This window comes from Amblyraja radiata, chromosome 29 (genome assembly GCF_010909765.2).
Source record: "Amblyraja radiata isolate CabotCenter1 chromosome 29, sAmbRad1.1.pri, whole genome shotgun sequence".
In the NCBI taxonomy this organism is placed as follows: Eukaryota; Metazoa; Chordata; class Chondrichthyes; order Rajiformes; family Rajidae; genus Amblyraja; species Amblyraja radiata.
In genome coordinates this window covers 22,758,672-22,772,467 of record NC_045984.1, presented here as the reverse complement: position 1 = coordinate 22,772,467, position 13,796 = coordinate 22,758,672, and the positions used below count along the sequence as shown (strand labels likewise).

The 13,796-nt window shown below is 43.8% G+C and overlaps 1 protein-coding gene across 9 annotated transcripts in view; it reads left to right on the top strand.

The window, feature by feature from the left end:
* Window positions 1-13,796, top strand: part of LOC116989471 (transcription factor 12-like) — a 133,516-nt gene that overhangs the window by 56,796 nt on the left and 62,924 nt on the right. For all 9 annotated transcript variants that reach the window (XM_033046883.1, XM_033046879.1, XM_033046884.1 and 6 more), the window contains exon 6: window positions 13,564-13,631. In XM_033046883.1, coding sequence (XP_032902774.1) covers window positions 13,564-13,631 — 68 coding nt within the window. The remainder of the gene's footprint in view (window positions 1-13,563; window positions 13,632-13,796) is intronic.

The window sequence follows — 13,796 nt, the reverse complement described above, 5'->3', positions numbered from 1 at the left end:
GAAAGAAAGAAGGAAAAGGGGAGGAGGAGGAGGAGCCCGAGGGCGGGCGGATGGGAGGGTGGGAGGAGACAGCAAGAGGGTTAAGGAAGGGGAGGAGACAGCACGGGCTAGCCAAATTGGGAGAATTCAATGTTAATGCCATAAGGACGCAAGGACCCCAGACGGAATATGAGGTGCTGTTCCTCCAATTTCCGCTGTTGCTCACTCTGGCAATGGAGGAGACCCAGGACAGAGAGGTCGGATTGGGAATGGGAGGGGGAGTTGAAGTGCTGAGCCACCGGGAGGTCAGGTAGGTTATTGCGGACTGAGCGGAGGTGTTCGGCGAAACGATCGCCCAACCTACGCTTGGTCTCGCCGATGTAAATCAGCTGACATCTAGAGCAGCGGATGCAGTAGATGAGGTTGGAGGAGATACAGGTGAACCTTTGTCGCACCTGGAACGACTGCTTGGGACCTTGAATGGAGTCGAGGGGGGAGGTGAAGGGACAGGTGTTGCATTTCTTGCGGTTGCAACGGAAAGTGCCCGGGGAGGGGGTGGTGCGGGAGGGAAGGGAAGAATTGACGAGGGAGTTGCGGAGGGAGCGGTCTTTGCGGAAGGCAGACATGGGGGGAGATGGGAAGATGTGGCGAGTGGTGGGGTCACGTTGGAGGTGGCGGAAATGGCGGAGGATTATGTGTTGTATTTGCCGGCTGGTGGGGTGAAAGGTGAGGACCAGAGGGACTCTGCCCTTGTGTGTGCGGGGATGGGGAGAGAGAGCAGTGTTACGGGGTATGGATGAGACCCTGGTGTGAGCCTCATCTATGGTGGCGGAGGGGAATCCCCGTTCCCTGAAGAACGAGGACATTTCCGATGCCCTGGTATGAAATGTCTCATCCTGGGAACAGATGCGGCGTAGGCGGAGGAATTGGGAGTAGGGGATGGAGTCTTTACAGGGGGCAGGGTGGGAAGACGTGTAGTCCAGATAGCCATGTGAGTCAGTGGGTTTGTAATGTATGTCGGTCAGGAGTCTGTCCCCTGCGATGGAGATGGTGAGGTCAAGGAATGGTAGGGAAGTGTCGGAAATCGTCCAGGTGTATTGGAGTGCCGGATGGAAGTTGGTGGTGAAGTGGATGAAGTCAGTCAGTTGTGTGTGGGTGCAGGAGGTGGCACCAAAGCAGTCGTCAATGTAACGGAGGTAGAGGTCGGGGATGGGGCCCTGGTACGTCTCGAACAAGGATTGTTCAACGTGCCCGACAAAGAGGCAGGCGTAGCTGGGGCCCATGCGTGTGCCCATAGCTACGCCTTGTGTTTGGAGGAAATGGGAGGAGTCAAATGTAAAGTTATTGAGGGTGAGGACCAACTCCGCTAAGCGGAGGAGTGTGTCAGTGGCTGGGTATGGGTTGCTCCTCTGGTCGAGGAAGAACCGGAGGGCTCTGAGGCCATCCTGGTGGGGGATGGAGGTGTAGAGTGACCGGACATCCATGGTGAAGATGAGGGGGTGAGGGCCCAGAGAGTGGAATGCGTGGAGGCGGCGGAGAGTGTCTGAGGTGTCTAGAACATAGGTGGGGAGGGATTTGACCAAGGGGGATAGGATGGAGTCAAGGTATGTGGAGATGAGTTCGGTGGGGCACGAACACGCAGAGACAATGGGTCTGCCGGGAGAGCCGGGTTTGTGGATTTTGGGGAGAAGGTAAAAACGGGCCGTGCGGGGCTGGGGAACGATGAGTTTGGAGGCTTGGTCACGTAGGGCGTGGGAATTGATGAAGTCGGTGATGGTGCTATTTTGCAGTGTTCAGTAGCCTGAAGGTTGTTAGGAAGAAGCTGTTCTTGAACCTGGGTGTTTTCGTTTTCGAAGTCCTGAACTGCCACAGGAGGATTATGTGACTTAAGGGAGAAGTGAGCAGAGGAGAGGTAGGGGGAATTGGCGACTGAGGGAGGGGTGGGGGAAACGGGCACAGGTCGGAGTGAAATGACAGCTTGGCCAGGGTGATGTTGGTCTTTGCTGGCAGTATTCACTGACACTACAAATGTTTCTACAAAAATAGTGATCAGCTCTAAATTGGTTCCATTTCTTTTACTCCCACCTTCCTCATCTAACTCCTCTCATGGTATTTTTCTTCTCATCAGGCTGTTCTTCTTTATCCATGATCCAATCTCATTTTTTTTCCCTTGGCCAGGTAATCATTAATCAATTTTGTGCATAAAAGTGGCATCAAAAAGCTTTAGGTTACTAGTTTTCACGTCTCTTTGGAAATAGATCAATTGTGTTTTTTGAGTGTGTGTGTATATAGGAAAAATATAGGCGGAAAAAAGTCCCATTTGTAACTGATTTGTGTTGTCTCGTTCAACAGATTCACTAAAAAATGTAATTAGTTGGATATAATCTGTCCTTTTTAATTTGTATTGAGCCTTGAAGTCTCTGTGCGTATTTCCACATTTCTTAATCCTACCACTTTAATGTGGGCAAAATTCCAAACAATAAATTCTGCTGTGATAGAAATCATTGATATGTTATCAATAGCTGAGATCAGACACCAATTCCCTGCAATATGTGACTTGTTGCCACCTGCCCCATGATAAAAAAAAAAGATTCATTTATTCGCACTATTTTCTGTCAATATTTTTCATTACCTTGCTCCACATTCCCGCGTTTTAGTTTTACACGGTAACCTATTATCAAACCTTTTCTGAAAATCTAAGTTCCCCCACATCTGTTTCCTAATATATCAGTAACATCCTCAAAAAGAAGACTCTACCGGATTTGCCAAACACTTTCTTTCCCTTTCGTCAATTCATGTTGACTTTGTCTAATCCAGCTGATGTTTTCTAAGTGTCCTGTTATCTCATCCTTTACAATATCCTCTAGCATCTTTCCTACTAAATATGACTTGACCTCCATTTGTTTTGATGTTTAATTAATGAACTACCCAGAAGTTCAATAAAGCCTCTGTGCCGTGCCATGAAAAGGCTTGTGTCATTGCTTCATCTTCATTCTCTTCTGCCTCCTTGCTATTTGTTTTGAAATATTCTCTTGCTTTGTTGTATGTTTACCCCTACCGTGATAAGAAGGGAAAGGGCATCCCGTTGCACCGAATTTGATAAGCTTGCCAGAAACACGAGATGTAGCACTGTCATGAAAGTGGCGTCACAGATAGATTGGGTGGTCAAGAAGCCTTTTGCCACATTGGCCTTCGTTAATCAGGGTATTGAGTGTAAAAGTTGGGATATTTTGTTACCGGTGTATAAGACATTGGCATGGCTGTGTTTGGAGTATTGTGTTCAGGTTTAGTCACCCTGCGAGAGTGTTTTTTGTAAACCGTGTGATGAGTACTTCGAACACACCGCAATAGGTGGTGGCGGAGGCAAATATGATAGTAGCGTTTAAAAGACCCACTGAGGCTTTTCCCTGGGGCATCAAAGCCATCCACCCAGTAACTGATGCTGTCCTGGCCTGGATGACTACCCTTGATCTTCAACTTTAGGCTGTGCACGCCATACGCAAGAAGAAGTTTAAGAGACTGGATAGGCACATGCAGGGAGTGGAGGCATATGGATTATGTGCAGGCAGAGAAGAGTTGGTCTTGGCATCCTATTCTGCACAGGCATTGTGACTTCTATGTTCTATAGCACATGGAAGGTTGTGCTTAAAAATTGTGCTGAGATTTGTATATAGAGTGGGTGAAAATTGATGGACAAAAATTAGGAGTAACCTGCTTTCTTTTTGAGCTTGGTAGATTTATAACTAGTGGAGTCTCGCATTGTTTAGTCTTGCACCTTCAGCTGTTCACAAGTAATGATTTGGCTGTCAGCATGGTGCATTGTATCAAAGAATGCTGATACAAAGATGGGTGAGGAAGGTCCTGAGTCTTGTATATCTGGCTTTATATCTTGTACTAAATGTTATTTCCTTTATTGTCTATCTATCCAGAGTTGGATAGATTCTTGTGTTTAAGAAGGAACTGCAGATGTTGAAAAATCAAAGGTAGACAAAAGTGCTGGAGAAACTCAGCGGGTGCAGCAGCATCTATGGAGCGAAGGAAATGGGCAACGTTTCAGGCCGAAACCCTTCTGCAGACTGATTAGTACAGGTGTCTGAAGTTATGGGGAGAAGGCAGGAGAATAGGGTTGGGAAGGAGAAATAGATCAGCCATGATTGAATGGCGGAGTAGACTTGATGGGCCGAATGTACTCCTTTTCATTATGACCTTACACTGGATGGCTCGATTGTAATCATGTATTATCTTTCCGCTGATTGGTTAGCACGCAACAAAAGCTTTCCAAGGTACCTCGTTGCATATGACAAACTAAATTAAGTAGCAGGGGCAGAGTGTTATGGGGTTGACTACAAGATTGTACACTTTGGTTGTCAGGGTAGAAAACTAGTTTTAAATGCTGCGTGATTCTTGCATTCCATCTGGGAAGTACGAATGGAGCGTTTAGTCGTGTATGTAAACTTCACGTTTACAAGCAGCATTGAAATTTGATCTTTGTCATTTTTAATGTGGTAGAAAACATACCAAAATAGATGTGTTAACATGATCTGTTGGGTAGGTGGAATTAATCATACCAAAATAGTGTGTTGTATATGTAATGGAAGGGTGGTGTAATCCTTTAAATTACATGAACTTTACCTCTATTTTATCTGGCATATAGTGTTGCATCTTTTTATACACCTTTAAAACTCTAACAGTATATTTTAATGTCAGCTATTTATTTTGCCTGAATTTGCCTCGATGTGAGAGTATTCTGCTTCATGAACTGGAGTGCGGGGGATGAGGGGTGAGTGGCTTCTAACATAATGATGGCCAGAAATGGCATAGATAGTCTTGGATTCACCCAGAGTAAAGGAGTCTAGAACTAGAGAGTGCAGACAAGGATCTGCAGGTGCTGATTTACAAATGAAAAGTGCTGAAATAACTGTGGGTCGGGCAGCATCACTGGAGAACATGGATGGGTGATGTTTCGGGTTAGGACCTTCTTCCCGTAAAGAGGCCCATGGTTCTTAAAACTAGTGAGCGCAGGTTTGAGATGCGAGTGGCCCTGAGGGGTAGGTATTTCACATGGAATAGTAGCTATATGGAGCAAGCTGGAGGAGGAGGTAGAGGCAGATACAATCACAGCATTTGAACAGATACATCGAAAAGAAATAGGGGGGTATGGGCCAAATGTAGGGAAATTAGATTAGCAGAGATGAGCATTTTGGTCAGCATGGCTGCGTTGGGCTAACAGGCCTTTTGTGTGCTGTATAACTCTGAAGCTATGATCATTTTGAGGGGAAGGAAACTTTGATATCAACAATAAGGATAACTAGAAGGAAATTAGCCTGGAGTCGTTTTCCCCCATCCCTGACCCTGTCCAAAATGCTGTGGTTTGACTTGGGTCTTTGCACACTGGTGAACTTGGCATAATCCCGAAAACTTCCTGGTCAGTGTGACTAATGGTTTTGTACTAAGCAATAAACCTCGGTCATGGACTTGCCTGCAGACAACACACAAATTGCTACTGGGTTTGAAAGTACATGTTATGGTAATTGCATGGTTATGTTCGTTTGACATATTGGCATATAGCGTTTTTGCTTGGTTTTTGCACTTTAAAAAAAAGGATACAGCATGGAAACGGTCCCTTCAGCCCATAAAGTCCATGGCGACCACTGATCGCCCATTCACCTTAGTTCAATATTATACTACTTCCACCCCTTGCACACTACAGGCAATTTTACAGAGGGGAAAACGTGCAGAGTGCACACAGACAGCGCTCGTGGTCAGGATTGAACTCGGGTCTCTGGTGCTGTGAGGAGCGGCTATTCCAGCTGTGCCAACCCTTATTGAACTGCTTTGTTTATTATATTACCCATTGACCACTGTGTTCACAAACCTGCTTTGCTGCTGCAAGTAGGAATTTCATTGTTCCGTTTCCGTGCATATAACAATAAACCCACACTCTTGACTCACCAGATATAGAGTAGCACAAGCTCATTCTGCTGAGTCATTGGTATTGTGCCAAAAATGGAGAAATTAATCATACCTTTTATTTGTCCACACGGACTGTGTCCGTTCTCTATGTGTTGCTGATTGATGGTGACTTGTGTTCATTTTCCTACCTAGGAACATCCTCACCTTTTACATTTTATTCTCATATAATCTAAATCTCAATGACGTGATATTGAATGAAAGTGAGGGATTTTGTTCATAAATTTAGTGTTCATAAGTGATAGGAGCAGAATTAGGCCCATCAAGTATAATCTGCCATTCGATCATGGCTGATCTATCTTTCCCGCTTAACCCCATTTTCCTGCCCTCTCCCTATAATCCTTGACACCTGTACTAATCAAGAATTTCTATCTCTGCCTTAAATATCAATTGACAGACTTCGCAGCCTTCTGTGGCAATGAATTCCTCAGATTCATCACCCCTGACTCAAATTCCTCATCATCCCCTTCATAGGATTCATTTAATTCTGGGGCTACGACCTCTGGTCCTAGACTCTCCCACTAGTGGAAACATCTTCCACATCCACTCTATCCAAACCTTTCACTATATGGTATTTACTAAAATGTTTTTTGTTTAGGTCAAAGGGGGCTGAAAAGTAAGACTTTTTCATTGGCCATGAAGTACTTGGGTAATGGGATAATAGTTACACGAGTCAAAGGAAACGGTGTCAGGTGAGAGTTGAGTTGGCCACAAAGCAATTTGGCAGGTCATGAATGTGATTTAGTGTGGAGAAACTGGCCCTGCGGCCTACTGACTCCACGCTGCCCATCGATCACCCATTCACACCAGTTCTATGTTAGCCCACTTTCTCATCCGCTCCCTACGCACTAGAGGCAATTTACTGAGGCCAGTTAACCTACAAACTCCGGAGCACCCGGAGGAAAACCACGCGGTCACAGGGAGAATGTGCAACATGTACACGGACAGCGCCTGAGGTCAGGATTGAACATGGGCTTCTGGCACTGTGAGAACATAGCTCTATGAGCTGTGCCCCAGCAATATCCCAACAATGATTCTTGTTTAATCGTTAGGTACCTTAGTTACAATTGATCTTTATTGTCAGTGACACACCCACGAGGAGGGAATGGAGAGAAATAAATCGGAAGAACATTTCTATAGCAAGTTAGAGTTGCTCGTGCCACCAAGTTACGTCCTTTTTATCCTTGAGGTGCATTACCCTTTTGTTATGCTTACTGATGTGATATTTATTCATTGTGGTAATCTATTCAATTTTGTTGTTTAAATTTCACCCAAAAGTGTGAAAGAACTACTGTATCTATTCAGAGCATTCAAAAAAACTGCTGTCCTTTTTTACTTGAAATGAATAATCCTTTCTTGATACTAAATATTAATTTAAAATGGAGAGCGTTTTCATTTATCTTCATGTTAACAGCCTGTTTGGGAGATTCTCAAATCGTTTCCGTGAGGTAGAATTAGCTGTCGGCTTTATCGGATGGGACGACAGATGGCACAATGGGCTAAGTGTTCGGCTGGCAACCGGAAGGTAGCTGGTTCGAATCCCGCTTGGAGTGCATACTGTCGTTGTGTCCTTGGGCAAGACACTTCACCCACCTTTGCCTGTGTGTGTGGATGTAATTATGTGAAGCACTTTGGGGTCAATGCAAGTTGACTAAAAATGTGCTATATAAATAAAGAAATTAATTAATCAAACTGAAATGTACTCTAGTCCATAATTTTAGCTTAAGCAGACTGTTGATAAGAAGAGAGGCAGCCATGTAAGGGGCTACGCATTTGGAGATTGAAGACAGGTCTTTGGGAGCAACATGTTAGTGAGAAGAGGAGGACATATCAGCAAGGAGCTAATTAGTCTTCAAAATATTGAGACTATATCCAAACACATGCAAAAGTCTTGTGTTGTATTGCTGATATCGAATGCAGTTATCTAGAGGATTTTATTGTAAAAATTAAAATTAAAATACTGGCATGTCAATTTTGGAATTTTGAGTAGTTGGGAATCTTGGGAATTCCAAAAATTCCAATTTGGGAATCTTGGGTAGTTTACACCCCAGCGGTATGAACATTGACTTCTCTAACTTCACATAGCCCTTGCTTTCCCGCTCTCCATCCCCTTCCCAGTTCTCCCACTAGTCTCACTGTCTCCGCCTACATTCTACTTTGTCCTGCACCCTCCCCTGACATCAGTCTGAAGAAGGGTCTCGACCCGAAACGTTGCCCATTCCTTCTCTCCAGAGATGCTGCCTCACCCGCTGAGTTACTCCAGCATTTTGTGTCTACCTTTCATTGAGATAATAGGTTGTTGTGAACTCGCACCTTCATGTACCCAAATATGTTTGAGTCTTCAGCAATGTCATGTTCTTTTTAAAAATTAAAAAAAATCTAATTCAATCATCATTTAATTTTCAACTGGAGGTCAGCATGCCTATATTATAAAGGTACTGTACCTTGCTGACAGAAATGGCAAACAAGATTTGAATTGTCTAGTATGTGACAAAAAATATAATAGCGTGTGAATTAAAGTTGGTCATCAGGAAAGCTGTTATACTATTGGACAGTTGCTGATGTTGACAGATTCACTGAGTTGCTCCAGCAGTTTGTTTTGCTGCAGGTTACACTGTAGAACCAGGAACAGTACAGCACAGGAACAGACCTTTCAGCCCACAATGCTTGTGCTAAACATGCTGCCAAGTTAAACAAATCTCTTCTGCCTGCATGTGATCCACATCCCTCCTCTCCCTGCATATCCATGTGCTTGTCTAAAAGTCTCTTGAATGTCACTATCATATCCGCTTGCACCACCACCCCTGTTAGTGCATTCTAAGCACCCACCATCTGATTTTTTAAAATCCCTACACAGCATTTTGTTGCTGTCTTACAGTGCCAGAGACCCAGGTTCAATCCTGACTGCGGGTGCAGTCTGTAAGGGATTTGTACTTTCTCCCGTGGATTTTCTCTGGATGCTCCAGTTTCCTCCCACATTTTAAAGATGTGCAGTTTATTTGATTTCTGTAAATTGTCTCTGGTGTGTGTGTGTGTAGGATAGAAGCAGGCAGTGAAGAAAGCAAATGGCATGTTGGCCTTTATAACAAGAGGAATTGAATATAGGAGCAAAGAAGTCCTTCTGCAGTTGTATAGAGCCCTAGTGAGACCACACCTGGAGTATTGTGTGCAGTTTTGGTCCCCTAATTTGCGGAAGGACATTCTTGCTATTGAGGAAGTGCAGCGTAGGTTTACAAGGTTAATTCCCGGGATGGCGGGACTGTCATATGCTGAGAGAATGGAGCAGCTGGGCTTGTACACTCTGGAGTTTAGAAGGATGAGAGGAGATCTCATTAAAACGTATAAGATTGTTAATGGCTTAGACACGCTAGAGGCAGGAAACATGTTCCCGATGTTGGAGTCCAGAACCAGGGGCCACAGTTTAAGAATAAGGAGTAAGCCATTTAGAACGGAGACGAGGAAACACTTTTTCTCACAGAGAGTGGTGAGTCCGTGGAATTCTCTGCCTCACAGGGTGGTGGAGGCAGGTTCTATGGATGCTTCCAAGAGAGCTAGATAGGGCTCTTAAAAACAGCGGAGTCAGGGGATATGGGGGAGATGGCGGGAACGGGGTACTGATTGGGGATGATCGGCCATGATCATATTGAATGGCGGTGCTGGCTTGAAAGGCCGAATGGCCTACTCCTGCACCTATTGTCTATTGTCTAACTAGTGTGCGGTTGATCGGTGTGGATTCGGAGTGCAAAAGAGTCTTGTTTCCATCTCTAAACTAGATCTCCTTTGCACTTTGCCCTCTCACCTTTAGAGCTACGCCTTCTACCCTTTATCCAGTGTATTGCTTTTGAAATGTATCAGCTGGTTCCTTAGTGGCACATTCACATCAGCACAGAGGTCTTGGGTCAACATTCACTCCAGAGATTTGAGTGTAAAGTCAAGGCTGATTGAATGCTGCACTCGGTAAGGCTCCACTACTTGGACAAAATAATAAACCAGCAAGCCGCCTGGTTTTGGATATATTTTAAAGATCCTCTGGCTCTTGTTTAAAGAAAGTGTTTTTCCTTGTGGCTTCCTCTGTAGTTAAAACTCCATCAACGTACCTATTACTTTACACAGGATCTGTTATTCTCAACTTAACTAATTTTTTCTGCATTACTTCAGTGATTCCGATTTAACAGAACTTAAAGGAATGCAAAGCAAAATCCAAAATGCTAGAATGTCCAAAGAAGGGTCTCACCCACTCCTTCTCTCCAAAGATGCTGTCTGTCCCACTGATATACTCCAGCATTTTGTGTCCATCTTCCATGCTGGAGTAACTCAACGTAGTAGCCATTAGTAACCCTACAGACTGACTGTAGAGGATTTGGATATTAACAGGTTGTGGAAGGCAAGGTTTTTTTTTTTTTGTATAATATTGGTCACATAAGCAAGAGAAATTTTAATCATCATTGAATCTTTTTATGCTGTTTGAGAGAGTTAAGTGTTTAATTGTAATATGTATCAGAAACAGAACGATGAAATTTATACATGCGGCAGTTTTATTGGCACATAACACACAACACAATGAATGATTGTATTATTGTTTATGGTATATTTATCAGTAATACTAGGTAACTAGATCATAATGGTTCTTGCTGAAGTACATAATGCAACCAATACAAAGTCCATGGTGGTGTGGATCTGGGGTAAGGTTATGCTTAGTGTTGTGGAGGGTGTTCCCAACATCGGGAACAATCTTCCTGCATCTAGCCTGTCCAACCCCTAATGGTAGCAGCAAGGTGAGAGTGTGGACAGGGTGGTGTGTGTTTTTGATGATATTAGGTTCGTTCATGACGAAGTGCTTCCTGTAGGTACCTTCGATTAGTTAAGGTGGGGAGGTCGGTTCAAGTGATGGGTCGGCCGATGTCCACCATTTTGAGCAGCCGCCTTTGCTCAGGAGCATTCGAGTTACCAAACCAGGCCGTGATGGATTAATCATCAAAAAAAGTTTATCAAGAAATAATGCAATGAGATTTTTGATCCCAGCTGGAATAGGTGTAAAAAGTCGTAGTTCATCTTGTATATTGTGGCGCCTTTGCCGATAAATAATGTTTGATACCGCACAGAAGTATTAGGAAGATGAGGAGGAATTTCTTTAGTCGGAGGATGGTGAATCTGTGAAATTCTTTGCCACAGAAGGCTGTGGAGGCAACATCAGTGGATATATTTAGAGTCATTGAGTGATACAGTGTGGAAACGGGCCCTTAGGCCCAACTCACCTACAACAATGTCCCAGCTACACTAGTCCCACTTGCCTGCCCTTGGTCCATATCCCTCCAAACCTGTCACCTATACAGGGTGAAGGAAATAAACACAATAGTGAGGATTTTTAACCATCTGTTTAAATAAACTTTTTAAGGGAATGCAAGGAATGTGAGAATTAATCTTTAAACTATTGATGCATTGTGGTACAAATTTGAAATTAATAACGCTGTTTGTGAGGTGTTGAGTGATGTCCTGTTACTACACCCGGTGTGAAATGTACCCTTGCCTGCACACCAGGGCTGCATTTCCAAGGTCAGGTTTATGTTTGAAAGCTTTGAAGTGCGGAGAGCAGCGACTATTTTCCCCAAAACATTAAAGACTCTGCTTTGGTAATAAAATGCCTAGGTGGATTAGATGGCTACCAGAGCACCGTTAAAGCAAGCCCTGCTGTTTCTGCTTCAAGGCAAAGCTATGGGAAAGGTGAACAGGGGCTAACTCATTTTTAACCTGCTGTGATTTTTCTTCCATGTTTGCCTCTTGGAAGTGTTGGCTGTGAGACTCCAACTTGTGTTGAAAGTCTAACGGTGGATTCCACACCTCTTGAGCTGCATTCCCTGAGCTATGGAATCATGGGATATGGGGGGAAAAGCAGGAACGGGGTACTGATTTTGGATGATAAGCCATGATTATATTGAATGGCAGTGCTGGCTCGAATGGCCTACTCCTGCAGCTATTTTCTATGTTTCTACTCCCTAAACAGTTAACCTGCAGTGTGGGGGGAAAAAAAAAAAAAAAGTCCTGATCCCAAACACAATTTTTCCATATCCTCCAGAGATCCTACCTGACCTGCTGAGTTACCCCAGCACTTTGTAAACCAGCATCTGCAGTTCCTTCTGTCTCCTGTCGATCTACAGAATTGTTCCTCTACTTTTTCTATTAAAATTAGAGGACATTGCTTTAAGGGGAGAGGGGAAAGATTTAATAGGAGATTGAGGGGCAACTTTTTCCCCACTAGTGTGGTGGGTATATGGAATGAACTGCCAATGGAGGTAGTTGCAGTAGGTACTCTAACATTTAAAAGACATTTAGACAGAATGGACAGGACATTTTTGAAAGAACAACATCGGCCAAACGCAGGCAAGTGCAACTAGTATTGATGGGGCATCTTGGTCAACTTATACAAGTTTAGCCAAGGGGACTATTTCTATGCTGTATTACTCTACAAATGCAACAGACAGCATTGCGCATCAGGAGACCATCCTCCTAATATAAATAATGTTTCTTGGAATTAATTGTAGATGGTTTCTGGGAAGTTAATTATGCTTTGATTATAATTCCTTGAGTAAAACCTCAGCTCAGTTACAGATTCGAACTCTAGAACACAGTGGCGCAACTGGTAGAACCGCTGCGTCACAGAGTCGGAGACCCGGGTTAGATCCTGATCTCAAGTGCTGTCTACGTGGAGTTTGCACATTCTCCCTGTGACCATGTGGGTTTCTTCCGGCTGCCCTAAGACGTGTGGATTTATAGGTTGTTTAAGAAGGAACTGCAGATGCTGGAAAATCGAAGGTACACAAAAATGCTGGAGAAACTCAGCGGGTGCAGCAGCATCTATGGAGCGAAGGAAATAGGCAACGTTTCGGGGTTAATTGGCCTCTAAAATTATCCCTAGTGTGCAGGGAGTGGATGCGAAAGTGGGATTAGATAGAGCTGGTGTAAACGGGCGATCGATGGTCGGCATTGACTGTGGGCCGAATGCTGGTTTCTGCACTGTCTTTCTGAACTAAATTGAAATTGATCATTGTAAAACATTGGAGTTCAGTGTTTTAGCTTGGCAGCAAGGGCATTGAGGGAAATGGTTCATTCTCTACACACGCACGCACACACACAGATTTCTTGCTTCTGTGTTCTTACTGCATGTGTATCTTCCCTGATATCAGTCTTGATCATAGGATGTGTACACCAGCAGACTCAGGAACAGCTTCTTTACCTCCGTTATCTGGCTTCTAAACGGTCCTTCCATAAGCGAGAGTAATGTCCAATTCACTTCCACCCCATTGCGGACATTGGACCTTGTCTCAGGAACTGATGCACTACATTAATATAAGAATATATATTCTGCACTCTATCTTGCACTTTGCTCTACCTTTTGTACTGGAGTTTGTCTTGATTATATTTATATATGGTATTAACTGATCTGAACAGCTAGCATGCAAAACAAAGCTTTTTATTGTACCTCTACACGGGACAGTGATAAACGTAAACGGGGTGTGTTGTTTCAGGATATTGTGTATGAGTGCAAAAATGGAAAGAATGCTACTGTAGTAATTTGACCTGTTTTGTTGACTTGAATGTAACTTGTATCTTCCACAGTGAAAAGTGCTGAGAGAGTTACATTTCCGCCATTTGGAAGAGATTCAGCCATGCCAGCATTAAATCAGGTACGTAGATGTACATTTGCAGATCTATCGAGGCCAAAGTCTGTTTTGTGATAACAGCAGATATAATAGATTTTACTCCCCTCCAATACTCCCCTTAAATTCAAACGTTATTATGTAAAGCTGAATTGATGTGTAAATAATTATCAGCTAAGTATTCAATGTTAT